The sequence below is a fragment of the Lacerta agilis genome, chromosome 15 (assembly GCF_009819535.1).
Source record: "Lacerta agilis isolate rLacAgi1 chromosome 15, rLacAgi1.pri, whole genome shotgun sequence".
NCBI classification, from domain to species: domain Eukaryota; kingdom Metazoa; phylum Chordata; class Lepidosauria; order Squamata; family Lacertidae; genus Lacerta; species Lacerta agilis.
In genome coordinates this window covers 43,269,977-43,288,154 of record NC_046326.1, presented here as the reverse complement: position 1 = coordinate 43,288,154, position 18,178 = coordinate 43,269,977, and the positions used below count along the sequence as shown (strand labels likewise).

Sequence of the window (18,178 nt, the reverse complement as noted above, 5' to 3'; positions counted from 1 at the left end):
GAATTCTAGGGCCAGTTCCAGGTTGCTCTGCTTAATGTGGAAGTGCTACAGTTTTTTTTTTTTTTAAAGTGAATAGCTAAATCACGGTTTTATTAATTTATGTATTAAAAGATATGCACCCCACCCTTCATCACAGGATAATCAGGACAGGCGACAATAAATACACAATATTCTGATTTCCCCCCAAAACATCATTTATGAAAATTGGCTTGGAATTCCAAGTGGGAAGAACACGGAGGCTGTTGCCTCCGGTTCCCCATGCCCCATGGGGGCATCTGCTTGGCCACTGTGGGAACAGGATGCTCGGCAAGAGGGCCTGATCCAGCTGCTGCTCCAGGCCTCTCCTGATGTTTGTGAGCATTCAGGAGATCGGAGGAAGCGCTGCTCTCCGTGGCAGGGGCTGGCCCACGCATACCCCAAGGGAGGCCGCATGCCTGCTCTGGGAAAGGGCGTCTGGAGGAGACATTCTCTCTGCTGAGCCCGGCTGGGTTTGTCCCTGGGTGCATCTGCTCCCTCCGCTCCTCCGTGTTGCTTTTTTTTTTTTTTAGCAGCCACCCAAACTGCCCCCCACCGTGACATCCGTGGCGCTGCTTCCTCCCCTCCCGCATCCGGTGCCCTGGCAAAGAAACAAGCCTTGTCCTTCCGCTGTCCCGCGCTGGTTCCGCCGACCCTTCTCTGCTCCGCAGATGCGTCGCGGCTGCTGAGGGGAAAGTTTGCCTCCTCGCTTGATAAAGAACAGATACCAGAGTGCTGCTTCCAAACCTGAAGTAACCATTTTTAACTGGAAGCAGCCTCTCCTCCTCCTCCTAATCCCAGCCCTACTGGAGCAGCTGTGCTGGAATCCTGCCCTTATTTGGTGCCTGCCCTCATTCCCACCAGGGATCCTGGGGCTCAGGTGCCGAGCGCGGAGCCCCAGCCCCCCGGATCGGGGCCAGGTGGATCGGGTGCTCAGAGCTGGGGCTGTTGCTGTCAGTGGCTCCTCAGCACGATACCCCTGTGGGAGACAGCAATCGCCTCCATATCCTGCAGGCGAGGAGAGTGTTGCTGATGCAGAGGGTGTTGTGTTGGGTGGTCCCCTTTCGGGGCACCTGCTGCAGGACTCTTCTTAAAAGGTTAGGCTGGTGGTTCCCAATGGGGGGGGGGCTCCTGCCCCCTTGGTTCCAAGGCCCCCTACCCTACCCTGTAAGAAGCATTACTCAGAATAGCAATATGCACAACACACTCAGGAAGATAATTACTGTACACAATAAAATTCAAAGCAGTAACAGTTGCTTGCACATTTATTTGAAATCCAATCACAGCTAACTAGTTTAATTATAATTTCAACAAAACCGATGAACCTAATCTTGCGAAACCAGCCTTTCGAAGTCTGATAACCATTTAGCTATCAGGGAAGTTTTTAATGTTTGAAGTTTTACTGTGTTTTTCTATTTTGTTGGAAGCCACCCAGAGTGGCTGGGGCAACCAGTCAGATGGGCGGGCTATATAATTAACAAAATTATTCTTATTATTATTAGCAAGAGTTTTAGATACCACATTCAGGAGCGACTTCACCATTCGGTAAATTCTTAATGTGATGGGTGACCTTGTGTCCTTACGTCCTTCCTAAAGATACGGCATTGCTTTATTCATATTACTTGCTCTGGGAGCTTCCCCACCCCCGGAATCAGAGTTACTTAGAAAAGGAGCTCACGGCGCCCTCGTCACCATCAGTCACACTCAAGATCATATAGACCTCCCGTAATCGGCTTTCCCTGGGAAGTTTTGCTGCAGGGCAGCACCCGAGTGTTTCAGATCGAAACGCGTGAGCGGGTGAACACTCTTCAGCCTTACCATTGTGACTTGATTGGTATGCTGCCTTCCCATGATGGAGCCACGCGCAAGCAGCTCATGAGATTTAAAATAAAACAACATTTCAAGATAATGCAGTAGCAGTTGCAAAGCAGAGCACAATGTAAACAAAACGCCACACGAATATCCTCCGTACACCCCGCCCAAACACAAGTGCTGCCCGTGACCTCTTCCTCACTGAGGACTAGTCTGCTTTGGTGTGTTCTGCATGGGGTAGCAGGAGATGGGGGGACCCCCTCTGCATAAATGGGCTGTGAGGCAGTGAGAAAGGGCAGCCACTGGGCTATCTCCTTTCCCTACGTGTTTTGTGGTGGGGGGCACGGGAGGCGCATTTCTCATCCCACCACCGCTTTGGGGAAGTGCCCGTGTGCCCCCCCTCCCCTCGCGCAGCCGCCGCAACCAGCAGGTGGTGCCACTTCCTCTCCCGGGGGCTCCGTTTCCCTCTGGCTGTGAGAAGCAGGAGGTTCCCAGGGGGGGCCCTGCCGGCAGGTGAGTCACGCCAAGAGCACAACCACGCAGAGAGTCATTTGGAGAGCAGCCGCTGGCCTGCCCTTGAACCTTCCCACCGGCCTCTTCCCAGGGCTGAGCTCATCGGGGTCACGCGGGAGGCAGGAGGCAGGCACGCACACATGCACGCTCGGAGGGAGCCGGGAAGGGGCTTTCCTTGCCCTTCTGCTCCCACCCCAGAGCATCATCATCATCATCGTGACATTTATATTCTGCTTTTCCTCCAAGCAGCTCAAGGTGGTGTGTGGGATTCTCCCCCACTAGCACAGGAATAGAAGAGCCTGGCTGCGGGAGTGGCCCACCAAGCCCAGCCTCCGCTTCTCACAGGGGGAGCCCCCAAGCACGACCCCACCCCAGGAGCCCTCTCCCCTCCTGCAGTTTTCAGCAACTGCTGTCCGGAAGCCTCATGGCTGGTTGCCATCGATAGCCCTCTCTTGCGTGAATCTGTCCCACCCTCTCTTAAAAGCATCCAAGTCAGTGGCCATCGCTGCTGCGTCCTGCAGCAGAGAGGACTTCCTTCTATCTGTCCTGAATCTTCCAACATTTCGCTTTGTTGGATGTCCACAAGTTCTCATGTTATCCTCCCAACAACCCTGTGAGGCAGGCTGGGCTGAGAGAGAGGCAGTGTCTGGCCCTTGGAACTTCTGGAGGGCTGAGCTTCAGGGGATTTTGGACCCTGGCCCATCCCCAGATCCTAGCCCAGCGTTCTAACCCAGGGGGTAGCCAACCTGGTGCCCTCCGGGTGCTTAGGACTGCAGCTCAGCCAGAATGGCCAGCATTCAGGACTGATGGGGAGTTAATAATAAGAAGAAGAATACCTCACCCATCTGGCTGGATTACCCCAGCCACTCTGGGCAGCTTCCAACACAAAAAACCACACAATAAAGCATCAAACATTAAAAGCTTACCAGTACAGTAGTCTTGAAACCCCCTGCTCTGACCACTGCTCTGCACTACCTCTCTCCTGTTCTTCCCAGGTTGCACCTCAACTAGCTGAGGCTTCACCTATATTTAATTTACATCCCCTTCCTTTCACTTGGGGCAGTGGGCACCCGTCCCCCACGTTTCTCCTTGCAGGCCCCCCCTGTAAGGTAGGCCTGGCCAAAGGACAAAGCAGGTGGGTGGCTTGAGCTCACTCAATGAGTTTTGTGGCCAGATGAGGGATTTGAACTCGGATCTTCCCCGCAAGGAGCCGCATTGACAGGACTCGCATGCTCTGTGTGTGTCCCTCCCTATTGGAGGAATTGGCTGGGTTCCGACTCCCTGCCACCATGCTCCAAGCATTGCATGGCAACCTGCTTGCAAAATCGAGGAGGGGCAGGATATGGGATTCCTGGGCCAGTTACTATCTTGGAAATGGATTTGTGCCACAGTTGGGTCAGTGCAGGAGAGTTGGCAAAGCAAAGGGGGGTTGGTGGTGGTAGAATATGTCAAAAAGGGGGGGACCCCTTGTTTCCCTCTGTCTGGCTGCGTTCCCTCCATGTGCAGTTTGTTGTCGTTCCAGTGAATGTATTGGTTTCAATACATTGCTCTGTATAGCTCAGTTGATAGATCATGAGACTCTTAAATCTCAGGGTTGTGGGTTTGAGCCCCATGTTGGGCAAAAGATTGCTGCATTGCCAGGGGCTGGACTAGATGAGCCTCAGGTCCCTTTCAACTGTACAATCCTGTGATTGCACCTCCCATTCAGCCTAAGAATGATCTCCGCCTCAGGCCAACCCTGTAGGATGCCCTCCAGCAAACTGTAGTTCCCGGGATACTTTGGGGGAAGCCGTGACTGTTCCAGTGGTCTGAGAATGCTTTATGGGGATGGTGTGAATCACAGGAGGGCGAGAGTTGTCGTTGCTCAGGCCCCACTCTCGGGCTTCCCTTTGGGGTATCTGGAAGGCCACTGGGGAGGCTGGATTGGATGGGCCCCCTTTGGCCTGCTCCAGCCGGGCTCTTAGGAAGCCCTGTTGCCAAAGCAGAACCTCCATCCATGCCCAGGGACAGTCTGCCTCGGAAAACCAGAGGATGGGGACAACTGGAGAGTTGCTGCTGCTGGGCTCAGGTCCTGCTTTGGCCCCTGAGGACAGGATGCTGGCCTGGCCTGACTTCTGAGGTCCTTGCGTGTTGCCCTCGCGTTCCCCTCTGGAAGGTGGCGGTAGGGGGCACCCCTGGGATTCCTTGCCCATGCACACGCTCCCGTCGCTTGCAGAGAACCTTGTCCGCCAGCAGAGGGTGCCATGGGCCTAGCACGGCTCCCCCCCCCCTCAAAAAATGCAGCTGTCTGGCACTTGCCCTCGCGCTTGGAGGGCTGGGGCACAGACATTTGGTTCCCATCTGCCGCCCCCCCTCCCTGCATATCCCAGGCCAGGTTATCCTGTCACCCGGGACTCTGGGCTCGTTCACAGGAAAAGGGAGCGTTCAAATTGTTTTCTCATCTTCTTCAACATCATCTTTTCTCTCTCTCTCTCTGCTTCCCCCCCTCTTTCCCATGCAGCTGAACAAAAGGTTCGTCCTGAGTTTTCTCCATGCCCATGGGAAGCTGTTTACCAGGATTGGGTAAGGCTGCAGGATGTTTGTTTTATTTTTCCTACATTACGAGGCCTTTTGGAATTCCAATATTGTTAGCAACTGGGCTTGTGTTTGGAGCGGAGGGCACAGGGTGTGAAGCCGCCTCCTCCTCCCTCCCCCTCCCAGGCCGGCTCTGGAGGGTGGGGGCGAGGGAGAGGGTCAGCACTCCGGCCAGGGCTGGGGCTGGGAGCGCCACCGCAGCAGCAACGCAGGTCTGGCCCTCCTTGCCCAGCGCAACAGCTGCCCTCCTTTAGCAGAACAAATTTGTCCCCAGCCATTAGTGCCATTTTCCCTCTGCCACCCAGAGTTCAGGGCTAGACTGCCTCTGCCTGTGGAGGTTCTGTTTAGCATTGAGGTCTGATGCCCCCTGATCTAAATCATGTCCTCCAGGGATTGGCTCTTGACAAACTGAGGCAGATTGTCAGAGAAATGCCGGGCAGAGAAAAGGAAGTCCCTCTTAGTGCAGTTCAGAGTTGAACTGTGGAACTCCCTCCCACAGGAGGCCGTGATGGTCAACAGCTTGGGCGACTTTTTAAAGGGGTTAGGCAAATTCATGGAGGAGGAGGCTATTGAGGGCTTTGCTCTCCCTCCACAGCCGGAGATGGGGGTGCTTCTGAGTCCCTGTTGCTGGGAACCGCAGGAGGGGAGGCTGCTGCCCTTGTGCTTGAATCCTGCGTGCAGGTTTCCCAGGGGAACATCTAGTTGGCTTCTGTGAGAAGAGGATGCTGGGCCAGAAGGGCCCTGATCCACCAGGCTCTTCTGCTGCGTGCTTTGTCTTGCCCATCTAGCCCAGCACTTTCCACTCTGACCGGCTGAGCCTCCCCAGGTTCTCTGGCAGAGAAGTGTCTTTCTCCCCCATCTTCACTTGCTACCGAATTCTGGGTAGCAAGCCTGGCATTCATTCTTCTGCCCCGGGCAGCATTTGGCTCCCAGGTTTCCCCTCGGGTGGGTGACGGCGGAGGAGCTGGCGTTGCCCCTCTTGGGAAGCCTCCCTGGGTGGGAGGAAGGAGGAGCCTCCCATACGGGTGCCGAAGAAGTCAGCTCCAGCCTATGCCCTTTCTCTGGGACTCCCACCCACCATCCCTGAACACTGGCCATGCTGACTGCCGGGTCCAAACAACGGCCGCAGGGCCACGGGTTCAGGTCAGCTGCTGCAAGGGCCGAGTTTGAGTTGGCTTCGTAATTGGGCAACCTGCAGAGCTCCCTCTGCTGTGAATGAGAGTGCAGGTGCTCATGTTTCCTGTGACAAAACAACGGAAGCGATTTCACTCACTGAGACACACACACACTTTCCAGTGGTAACCACGCATAGGGTCAAAGTGGTAATTTCTACTTTGTCTCCTTATGCTCGGCAAATCTCGGCGGCAGCCCCATAAAGTAGGCCAGTGTTGCTGAGAAACAGCGGCTTTTCTCAATCCCACACAGCCTCCCCTGCTCGCCCCCCCACCCGATTCTTATTCTTTATTACATTTATATTCCACCTGACCGCCAAGGAGCTCAAGGTGGCACACGTGGTTCTTCTCCCCATTTTATCAACCGCCCTGCAAGGTAGGTTAGGCTGAGAGGCAGTGAGTGGCCCAAGGTCACCCAGGGAGTTTCGTGGCTGAGTGGGGACTTGAACCTTGGTCTCTCAAGTGTTCATTCGACCCCTCTCCACAACCGCTGGCTCTCCAGCAGATTCTGCCGTTATCTTTCATCCCCATAGAATTGTAGAGGTGGAAGGGACCCCCGAGGTTCACCTGGTTCCAGTCCAACTCCTTGCAATGCACCAATCATGGCTAAAGCATCCCGGACAGGTGACCCCCCCAACCTCCAAGGAAGGAGAGGCCACCACCATCTGAGGGAGCCCACCCCTCTGTCGTCCGGCTCTTGCCACCAGAAAGTTCTTCCTAATGTTGAGTCTGAATCTCCTTTCTTGTAACTTGAAGCCATGGGTTCGAGTTCTACCCTCCAGAGCAGGAGGAAACGAGCCTGTTCCTTCTATGTGACAGCCCTTGAGAGGGCTATCCTTTCTCCTCTCAATCGCCTCTTCTCCAGGCTAAACATCCCCAGCTCCCTCAAACGTTCCTCACAAGACTTGGTTTCCTGCCCCTTTTTATCATCTTGCTTGCACTCCTCTGCCCTCAGGTTGTCGTTACTTTAATTCAGGCCCTCCAGATGTTTTGGGACTACAACTCCCATCATCCCTAGCTAACCGGACCAGTGGTCAGGGGTGATGGGAATTGTAGTTCCAAAACATCAGTTTGGAGATGCCTGCTATAATTATTGAGTATTTGCAATTGCAATGGAAGATATGATGGTGATGATGATGATCTTGATGATAATGATAATGATAACAATGCAATGCAATACAAATGGTGTTGTTAATAGCGCAATGCAAATAATGAACAATGCAAACATTGCCTGCCCTCCTTCCTTGGTTTCTTCAGGATGGAGAGCTTCCCTGCTGTGGCTGCTGAGGTCCTGAGCGAGTTCCGGGTGCTGCTGGGCCACAGCCCCTCTCCCATCGGAAGCACCCGCCTGCTGCAACTCATGGCCATCAACATGTTTGCCGTCTACAACTCCCAGCCCAAAGGTACTGGAGGGGGACGGGTGGGGAAACCAGGAGAGCCCCCAAAACTGTCAGGAAGGAGCCCCAGGCCTCTGTCCTCAGGCGCTGGGTTTGTGGGCAGGACTCAACTCTGGTGCCCAGGAAGCCCTTTGGAAGTCACAGGTTGAGAAAACTGCTGAATTCCAAAACCCCAGCGGGCGGAATTGAGATCTTGAGAGCAACTCTTGCTGGTTAGCATCCATCTCAGGGTTCCCATGGGACCATTTGCTTCCTGTGTGGAGAGGAGTTTGTAAGAGCCTAAGGAGAGCCCTGTGCCAGCTGGATCAGGCCAGCTTGTTTATCAGCCTGTTTTTGCAGTGGCCAGCCAATGGGAAGAAGCCTGCAAGCAGGACCTGAGCGCTACAGCAGCTCTCTAGTTGTTGTTCCCCATCATCTGGTATTCAGAGGTAGACTGTCCCTGGGCATGGAGGTTCTGCTATCACAATAGACCCTACTGCCAAAGGGGGCCACCTTGTTTCAGCATCCTGTTCTTTCGTTGGCCAACCAGATGCCCCCAGGGGGAAGAAGCCGGCAGCAGGACCTGAGGGCTACAGCAGGGCACTCCCCACCTGCCATTCCCAATGAGTGGTACCCCTAGGCAGGCTGCCATTGTCATTCTTGGTGGGCAGAAGCAGCCAGTGGGTTTGGTCCAAGGAAGGGCCCCCTTTTCTCCCCCTGCTCCCTTCAGTGTTTGTCTCTGACACATGGAAAGAGTCTTTCTCAGCCCTGCCTGGAGATGCTGGGATCGAGCCTGGGCCTTCCCCAAATTCTCCCCCTGCAACCCTCCTGCTCTGGCCGTGGAGTTGGGGTCATCCTCACAGGAGAGCAGCGCCAGCAGATCCTGGGGCTAGCAGGTCAGATCTGTGGCTCTCCTGCTGTGTCCTCCTCTGTGGCACCCAGAAAGTATTGCTCATGCAACCTTTTTCTTTCCTTCGAACCTTGGTCTTCCTTGCTCCTCCATTAGCATCTTGCTGACTGACGGTCCCATCCTGTCCCCCCACCCCACTCCGCCCCAGAAGTGCTGTAGGGGAAGGTGATGCCTGGCCAGCCCCCTCTTGGTAGTTCCTTGGCAGTCCGGAACAGTGCCATCCCTCCCCCCCCCCCCGAAGCTGCGATCTCTGTCCCTTGCATGCCGTCTACCTCCAGAAGGAGGTGCTGGTGGGCTCCCTTTGCTCCCAGGAGGAGGCGAGCGCGACACCTTGCCCCAGGTGTCCTCCTTGGGCGCTTTGGTAACCAGCTGCACATCCGCCTGGCAGGGAAGTGGGGGGTGCCTTTATCCTGACCACAGACGCGTGGAGAATGTGGTTGGCGTTTGCTTTTTTTAAGGGGAAAAAATCTGTAATTTGGGCACAGGGAGAGAGGGGTGGCCGCAACGGAGTCCTGGTTTGCAAGGCAGCTAATTGAAGCCGTGCCTTGTGGCAGGGCATCTCCGGCGGGGGGAGTCCTACGAGCCCCCTCCCCCACCCATCTGTGCCCAATTTACTCCAATCTGGTCTCGGTGGGGCTTTTCTCCCAAGCCCACCCCCTTTCTCTCTCTCTCTCTCTCTCTCCCCCTTTTAATAATTTGTTTTATAATTCCTGGAATCAAATCCATCTCAGACACACTGTTCTGTTTTACTATATTATTGGATTATACTTCCTATAAATCACTGGAGGGATGTTCATAGGGCCACCGCCGGGATCACTTCCCTTTGCTGCAACCCCCCCCCAACCCCCCACCCCGCACGTCTTACACACATACCCAGGCAGTTTGTCTTCTGGCCTTCTTGTGCCCTTCCCAGCTGAGCAGGGCAAGAGGTGCCCCCCCCCCAGCCAACTTCAGGCTGTGGCTCCATCTGGGTGCTCTTAAGCGACTTCCAGGGTGGAATTCAGCATAGTGCTGGTGCAGATGCTCCGTCCACACGAGCTTTTTGGCCTGCTGGGCAGAACAACCCCCCCTCCCCCCATACACTCCTCTGAAGGTTCTCCCCTGAGCCAATTTTGGGAGGTCAGGGGTGGGGAGGAGCCCTGTGCACAAATGGCAGGCCTTGCACTGGCCTTCTGGCGACGGTGCTTAGCAGGTGACCCCCTCCCTCTGCGTTGTATTACGTGGAGAAGGAACCTCTGAAGAGCAGCTGTTGGATCAGGCCAAGGTGGGTCTGTCTAGCCCAGCAGCCTGTTCTCACGGACCAGCCAGGTGCCCCCGTGGAAAGCCTGTGCTCCACAGCAACACCCCCCTCTTGCGGTTTTCAGCAACTGGCATTTGGGATGGTTGCTGCCTCCGACTGCGGAGGTAGAGCATCCATCATGGTTGGGAGCCCTCCATGACTTGTCTTTTAAAGCCATCCTGGTTGGTGGCCATCCTTGCCTCCTGTGGCAGCGATTTCCGCAGTTCAACTGCCCCCATGTGGTGCATCTCCCTGCAATACCAGGAATGTAGAACATTGATTTACATTTTAATCTCTTCTCAGTTCGTTGCTGGTTTTATTCTTGGAACTAAATAGTTGGTTTTGACTATTTTTACTGATAACATTTAGTTTTGCAAACTGCTTTGAGGGATTTCTTTTTTTTTAAGTTAAGCTGTGGATAAATTTTATGAAATAAATCAAATCAGCAGCCCGCCCACCCAACTGGGGCCCAACTCCTGGACCCTTTCAGAAGGGCCCTTGTGGTTCCCCAGAGTTCCTCCGAAGCCTGTCGGCAACCTCTTTTTACCAGTGCCTCCTCCATGTGCAAACCACTCGGCATCCACCAGGACCAGGAAGCCCCAAGCCGAGTCCAGTTTTCTCAGCCGCCTATAAAAATAACAGCGGCTCATCTGCTGCAGCCTTGGTTTAGTGGCCTTTTAAAATTAGCCCCTTCTGGGTGTTTGAGCGTAACCTCAGGCTCCTGGGAACAGAAAGAGCCGCGTGGGGAAGTGGCCCCCAACCCCACTCTCAAACCCCAGCCTCCACGCTGCACCTCTTGACCCATGCCCTTCATTGAGAATCATGAGACCTGGAAGCTTGCTCAGCCCTAGCTCAGCGGTAGTGCGCCTGCTTTGCATGCAGAAGGTCCCAGGTTCCATCCCTGGCAACATCTCTACGTAGGGTTGAAGAAAAGACTCCTGCCTAAAAACCTGGAGAGCTATTGCTGCCAGTCAGTGACGATCACCCTGAGCTAGATGGACTCCGCATCAGGCGGCTTCCTATGTGCTCAAGATCCTTTTTCAACTGATGATGCTGGTGGTCGAACCTGGGACCGTCTGCATGCAGAAGTAGGTGCTGAAGAAGTTTTAATCCTTGTGCCCTCCACATGACCTCTGACCAGCCCCAGCCAGCAGTGCCTTCGCCCAGGGCAAACAGACACCGCCAGGCTGACAAAGGCTGGTTCACCAGTTAAATTCTGGGCAACCAGAGCAGGAAAGTCTCCATTCAGTATATCTGAATGGGCAGCTCACCAGGGAGCCAAAGCCTGCAGCATTTTTATTTGTTTTTTTGCTTTTTAGGTTGCATTTCATTTTTCAAGGTCTGAGCTACCTTGAAACCATTTTTTAAAAGGCAGGATGCATTTAAAAAAAAACCAAACCCTAATCACCCGAAGGTTTCCTTGCTTGTTTCCGTGATGGAAGGAAAGGCTCTGTTTGCGGAGCTTCCTCTCTCGCGCCCGCTCCTCCCCCAGAGGCTCGTGCCATCGTCCTCTAAGGTGCCCACAAGGCCATCAGTTGTTCGGGCTGGGGCGGGCTGGACCAACCGCCCCTTCCCTGTTGCAGCACTTGGGTAGTTAAGCTATGGAATTGACTCCCACGAGAGCTGCTGGTGGGCACCAGTTTGGATGGCTTGAAAAAGATAATGGCAGGGGGCGCGGTTCAGTCCTCTGCCTCTCCAGGTGGAGCTGAGAAATACAGGAGAGCCAGCGCAAGCGCTTGCAAGCTAAATGAGCTGGCGACCTGTCTCAGGAGGAAGGCCGTTTCCTACATTTGTCTGGGAGGAGTAAACTTGCATTGTGTGACTGTGAGAAGGGGGTACCCCCTGAGTCCACTTGCCAGCTGGTTGTGGGCAGCAGCCCCTTTGGGGTCCGCAAAGCAGCCAGGCAGACGCCCTTAAATCCTGCCTTGTCCGTCGGGGCCTGTTTCCCAGAATCCTCCTGGGCCACCCTTTGCCATCATCTCACGTCTTGCTGAGTAGGGTTCTGCTTGTGGGCTTCCCCGTGGGGCAGGAAGCTGGATGGCGCTGGATCCCCTTTGGCCTGATCCAGCTCCATTCTTATGAAGGGCTGGCAGAGCAGCTTTTCCTTGCACGTGGAAGCTCCTGAGTTTGATTCCTGCCGTTTCCGGCCAAAAAGGGACTCGGCAGCTGACGGTGGGGAAAGGGGTCTGCTGCCAGTCAGAGCCTGCAACACTGGACTATGCAAAGAAGAGTCTGAACTGTGGTGCCCTCTTTGAAAAGCCATGGCAGATTGCCTTGCAAGCCCTGTCGGGTTAGAGTGGCAGAGGAGGGCCTGGGAGGAGGCTGCTCTTCCTCTGTCTATCTACCTCATAGGGTTGTTGTGGGGGAGTTTCTCTCACCACCATCCCGTGCTTCCTGTGTGTGTGTGTGTGATATTGCCTGATCCCTCACTCAGCAAGTTTCAGAACTGGGCCAGGATTAGAACCTAGGGCCACTACCCCCAAGAGCCCTGTAGGGGACCGACCCATCTGGCCCAGCACCCTAGCCTCACAGTGCCCAAATGCTCCTTCAAACCTGGGGGTCTAGATAGACTGCCTCTGGGCCTGGAGGTTCTGTAAGAACGGAGTGCCCTTGGATCCGGCCCTCCTAGTGCAGCATCCAGCCTGCCTCCCCTGAACTTTTCCTCTCTCCATTTTTCTGCCTGAGCCGCGGCAGGAAGAAAGTGCAGGCCTGAGCAGAGCGTCCTCTGGGCAGCGTGAGGGGAGCTCTCTGGTGGGGACGTGGGGCGGGGAGGGAGCTGCATCCCAGGCTGCTGAGCCTGCCCGCCCGCCCGCCTCTTAAAAGCCTGCAGCGGCCAGCGAGCGGAAGCCCTGCACTCCGGCCCATCTGCGCCTGCCGAGGGAGACACAGCGCAGCTGCTGTTGCTCCGAGTCGCTGGCGCAGCGCAAGAGAGAGGGAGGGAGCCAGATCTGCTGTCTGTTGGGGTTTACTGCTGTCTACATTGAAACATGGCTGGGGGGTGGGGGGCTGGGGCTCAGAATGGGGTGGGGGGAGCCGGTGGCACCATGCCAGCCCCAGTTAGCCTGGCCTCCCCCCAACCTTCCCCCCCACCCCCCAACTGATGCTTTAAAGTCACATTTCCAGGCCAGACATAGAATTAATCTCTGGGCACTTCAGATTGCTGGCAGCCCAAAGCAGGATGTGGGATTTTTCTCTCTCTCTCTTTCTCTCTCTCTCTCTCTCTGTGTCTTGGCTGACTTTTTTACCTCTCGAAGAATTTGGAAGGGCCGTGAGAGTCCCTCCTCCCCCCCCCTTTTCGCCTTGGTGCCGCGAAGCTTTTCTGCTCGCTGATCGCCCTGCTGTGGCTTCGCCCCTAATAGATTTCATATGTCGATGCCGTTGACATCAGTATCAAACTATTCTACATGTGATCTGGTGTGTTTCCTGCAGGAAATCTGCAAGATATTTATTAAGAACTAATAAAATAAACCTCTCCCCGAGCTTTTAGGTAGTTTTCAATTGTCCGCGTCTCCCTCGTTTCCTTTTATCAACTGGGGGGGGGGGCGTGCTTTGTGTTTGTTTTGTTTTTTTGCTCTTCCCTCTGACCATCACAAAAAAGACACCCACCCAAAGGCACTGAAGAAGAAGCCAGAATATTTTGGGATGGGTGGTTTGAGGGAAGAAAGAGACAGCTCTGCAAAGACCTGCATCTTCAGGGCTTGAATTGACAGGGGCTGCAATGGCTGTGCCTGTTCTTTTTATAGCACACCCTCCGTGTGTGTGTGTGTGTGTGTGTGTGTGGCTTCGGCAGCCTTCACACCAGCGCTTAGAGGGCTGCCTTTGCACTACTGTCAAATTTCCTGCCCCTCTCGCAGCCGGAGACGGTTAGCTTGCAAATTGAAGTCATCCTGGTCAAGAAGAAGGCCGCCTTGGGTGCCCTGGGCCCTACGCTCAGGATGCATGTGAAGGAGGGCAGCGAGCGAGGCCTTTCTTTCCTTTCCCAAGATCGCCACCTGGGGCTGGAGCAGAGGGCCGTGCGTGGAGGGCAGCCACTTCCCCTGCCTACAGCCCCCTAAACGGTTGCAAGAAGCTGAGGACCATTGTCTGCTGCGTCCAGACTCCTTCCCTCCCTCTGGATGGTCAGATGGGATCTTCTGCTGCACCAGCCCAGGCTGCCATAGAATGGTAGAGTTGGAAGGGATCCCAGGGGTCATCTAGTCCAACCCCCTGCAATGCAGAAACCGCAACTGAATATTCTCTGACAGTTGGCCACCCTTCCTCTGCTTAAAAGCCTCCAAGGAATTAGTATTCATAGTTGTATTAGTATTAGCCGCCCATCCAACTGGGTTGCCCCCGCCACTCTGAGCTGCTCCCAACAAAATATTAAAAACACAATAAAGCACCAGACATTGAAAGCTTCCCTATACAGGGCTGCCAGGGGAGTCCTTTCCACTGCCAGCTTAGTAATGGAACTTTAGGTCTTCTGCCCCCTTTGGGGGGAAGATTTCTCAGAAGCTCATGCAACTCCTTTCCAGAAAAGGCACATCCCCCCCCCCTTTCTTTTTGAAACACATTACATGTGCGTGTGGCTTCCTGGGCTGCTTTCCTGTGTCTCTTGTGTGGCTCAGAGGAGGCGTGGAGCAACTGGCGCTCAGGAAGGGTCACACGGGATACTCTCCCCGTCACCACCACCAGTATACACTGGGCTATGGGCTAGAGCGGCAGAGGCAGCCACTGGCCCACGGCAAACATCCCCAAGCACCCTGGGCTGACATCTGGTGCAGGGCAGACATCTCTCCTATTAATTAGGGGGGGGCTAGCAAAAAAGCAGGGGGGGAATCTTTTTATTGCACAAACTGATGGCAGGCTGTTTGGCTCTCCTGCAGCAGCAGGATCCGATATTCGAAACAATAAAAAATGTGTGTGTCCCCCACCCCTTTAGTTAACTTTTTTTTAAAATGCATGCTTACCAGCCCCCCTGGAGGGGCCGTTTGGCGAGGGTGGGCCCACCGGCCGCTGTGCCTGGCCTGTACCCATCCTTGAGAGGTGGCTGACGCTGGCACCAGAAGAAAGGCAGCCCCGTTTTTTCCAAGAACTCTGCTCTTTCTCAGCTTGATAAGCATTTGAACGCAACGCCGCTCGATTGGAATTGGCAGGGTGTCCTCATTCTTTTGTCTGCCTGTTTATTTTTCCCCTCATCCCTCCACATGTGCTCGGCAGCCCACGGATGAGGCACCCCCAAGACCCGGAGGCTGGGAAAACGTGGTGCGGAGACCGTGCCAGGACCCCCTCTTTCCACAGCCGGGCAGCGGCTCCCAAGGCTCCAAGTGAGGAGGACGGGGCAGAGGAGGCCAGCTCAGCTTAGGCTTAATCTTGGGAAGGGTCAAGGCTCTGCCAAGCGGAGATGCTTTTGAGTGCAGGCTGCCATCGGCCCCCCAGCCTCTGGGCCTCGTCCACCAGCCGGACTCTTCTTACACGCTGGTGGGGAATTGGTCTGTCAATATCTGTTAACTGTAACAGGCCCAGGAAAGGTGCCTGACCCTGACCCAAGTGCCCAGGACTGTTGCACCGGCCTTTGCCAACCAGGTGCCCTCCAGGTGTGCTTGCACTACAACTCCCAACCACCAACGTGAATCAATTTAAAAAAAATTACCCATTGCATTTACACCCCACCTTTTCCTCAGTGGGGCTCAAGGTACACAGTTCTGGCCCTCATTTAATCCCCACAACAGCCCTACCAGGTAGGAGAGGCTGAGAGTGAGTGATCAGCCCCTGGGGTCACCCAGGGAGCAGTCCAAAACGGCAGGCTGGTGGATGCTGAGACTCATCCGCAGCCCCAGTAACAAACACAGGAAGCTCCATGATCAGAGGGAAGGACAGGGGGACTGAGCAGGATGCTGCAGTGCCATCCCATGAGGACTAGGAACTTGGCCTTTGAAGCCTGCTCTGCTTGGGGACGCAGTGTTCTGTGCACCAGCCCAAATGCAACACCGGCTGCAGGAATAGCAACCGCCAGTCAGGCTTGTGGAAGGCAAGTGTCCTCCTGAGTCCTGGGGTGTGGACCCCCTCTGCCCTCAGGGCAGAAGCTGGGAAGAAAGGCTTAGCCAAAGGCAGAAGGTGGTGGGCTCTTCTTCCTTGGTGGATTCTAAGCAGAGGCCAGGTGGGCGTCTGTCAGGGATGCTTTAGCTAGGATTGCGAGGTGGGACTAGATGGTCCTTGGAAACCCCAAATGCCAAAGCGGGTGGAGCAAAGAGCTTGCTCAGTATGCAACAGCGATGCCACGCAGGCAGCAAGCTGTGTGTGTATCAGTGTGTGCCCAAAGGACTTTGGAGCCCTGAATTCTAGCTCAGAATAAGCCCATCCCTGAAAAGCTGCACGAGAGAGAGAGAGCGGCAGAGCAAGGATTCTCGCAGCGCAGGATTCTGACTCCTTCAAGAAGTTCTTGCCACAAACCAGACCGGGTCTGTTTCCTTAGCTACAGTCTGATGCTCTCCCAAGTGGGGGGAGTCTCAAAGCTGGAGCGGGGGGGGGGGAAGAGTTTTTAAGCAGAGTTCGGACGGCCACCCATCAGGGATTCTTGAGCTGTGCTCCCTGCATTGCAGTGGGCTGGGCTGGATGACCTTTGGGGGACCCTGCCAACTCTGCAGTTCTCAGTTGGAACTAGGTGAGCCTTGGCGTTGTGCTTGTGAGTTAACTGAGGGCAGCTTGGGGGGGGGGGTGCCAGGCACATCCCCACTTGGTAAAGCTGGCTGGATCTCCTGCACCGGGTGGGGGTCAGGGTAGTAGAGGAGCCTTTCCCTCCTGCAGAAAAGAAAGACACTTTTGGTCAGAAGTGCCTCCCTGCCAGCCTTCCGCTTGTCCCTGTCCTGGCATCCTGAGCCATGGGTGCCAGTGCCAAGAGAAATGCCCCCTGCCCGGGGAGCTTTTACTTATTTTTCCTCCTCATGGCATCTGCCCTTCCTTTCCTGCTCCCCCCCCCCGGCAGTCCTCCTCAATTCCACACTGGGGTTTTCTCCCCCACCCCATCCTCTTTTTTTCTCTCCCCCCCCCCCCGGTCTATCTTTTTCCATCTCTCTGTCTCTCTTCGTAACAGTTTTTAATAATGTTTTAGTTAGTTCCAGCCCTTTTCCCTCAATGGATCCCATTGGAAAAAAACAAAAAGCATTTTGAAAGGAAACAGTTATACACTTCCCTTCCTTTGAAACTCTTGCTGGCACCTTTTCCAGCGCAGTAAACCATACAACATGGATTTTCAAGAGTTTCCAAACACAGACATGCTGGCGTTAAATTTATGAAAAAATGTTTTATTCGGCCGTGTGCTCCAGAAAGAGAGAGGAGCCTCGGAGCGGCTGGTCAGAGTTGAAACCCAAGCCCCCGGCTCGGAATCGGGCTCCCCCCAAACCTGCCAGGAGACGCAGCGGCCAAGCCCGGGCAGCTTGCTGGGCCTTTCCCAGTGCCTCTGCAGCTTCTCCTCTCCCAGAAAGGAAAGGGGGGGGAGGAAGAGGAAGAGGAGTCCCCCTTCGGCTACTGGCCCTGCGGCCGGCCCAAGAGAGACTCTGCCGCAAATCAGCACTTTGGGGTGGGGCTTTTAAGAGCAAATCTGCACTGAGATGAGTCTGCTCTGCAGGGCTTTCTGCTGGGAGGGCGGCTGTTAAAATCACACACACCCCAGGCAGTCCAGAGTCTGCGCCAGGTATAGACAATGTGGTGTACACAGGAAGTCCCAGAGGCAGTTCCCATAGGAAGCTGCCGTATACCGAGTCAGGCCATTGGGTCATCTACCCAGTATTGCTTGCACTGACTGGCAGCTGTGGCCCTCTAGGGTTGGGCTGGCAGGAGGCTCTCCCAGCCCCACCTGGAGATGCAGCTGGGAACTGAGCCTGGGACTTTCTGAGATCCAGCCCTTACCCACCTACTTCCTGTTTAAATCAGCCCTTAAGCCAGAACCATGAGGGCTGGCATCTTGCTTTATTTTTAGGGGGAGGACTGGGAGGGCAGCTGCTTTGCATGCAGAAGGTCCCCAGTGGCATCTCTGAAGCCCAGGATAGCTGCTGCCCATGGCCAACCTCCATTTAGAACGGCTTCCTGGGTTCCTTTGAACGTCGATGTAGCGGCTTTTGTCAGTTTCGACTATTTATATATCTGTCTTTGGCACTGAGCTGTTAACGCTGCTTTGCATCGCCAAAGGTGGCTTCCTAACGCTGTTTAAAATAGGCGCCGATTCCAGGAGAGGCGGAGGGTGCAGGGCATGTCGCCAGAAGAGTCTTGCTGGTAGGGCAGGTGGGCTTGCGGGTGAGGAAGGAAGGGCTGATGGGACAGGAGCGCTGCCCTTGCCCTGCAGGCTTTGATGGCAGAGCTGCCCCTCTCCCTGGGCCCGTGCCTCTCCCTCCTTGCCACCCCACCAGCCACACACAAAGGAGTCTCCAAGGAAACTGGGTCTCCCTCCTACACATCCGCACACGGCTGTCGAGCTCCAGACAGCCTCTGGCGCAGGGCTGAGGGAATCCCGCCTGGCCTCTCCCACCCAGCGATGGAGTCTCAGCTTCCT

The 18,178-nt window shown here is 55.1% G+C and overlaps 1 protein-coding gene across 1 annotated transcript in view; it reads left to right on the top strand.

Annotated features, from left to right (window-relative positions):
- SMG6 (SMG6 nonsense mediated mRNA decay factor) overlaps positions 1–18,178 on the top strand; it is an 84,122-nt gene that overhangs the window by 15,996 nt on the left and 49,948 nt on the right. The window contains 2 exon segments of the mRNA XM_033172400.1: positions 4,841–4,902; positions 7,344–7,489. Of these exon segments, the coding sequence (XP_033028291.1) occupies positions 4,841–4,902; positions 7,344–7,489 (208 nt within the window).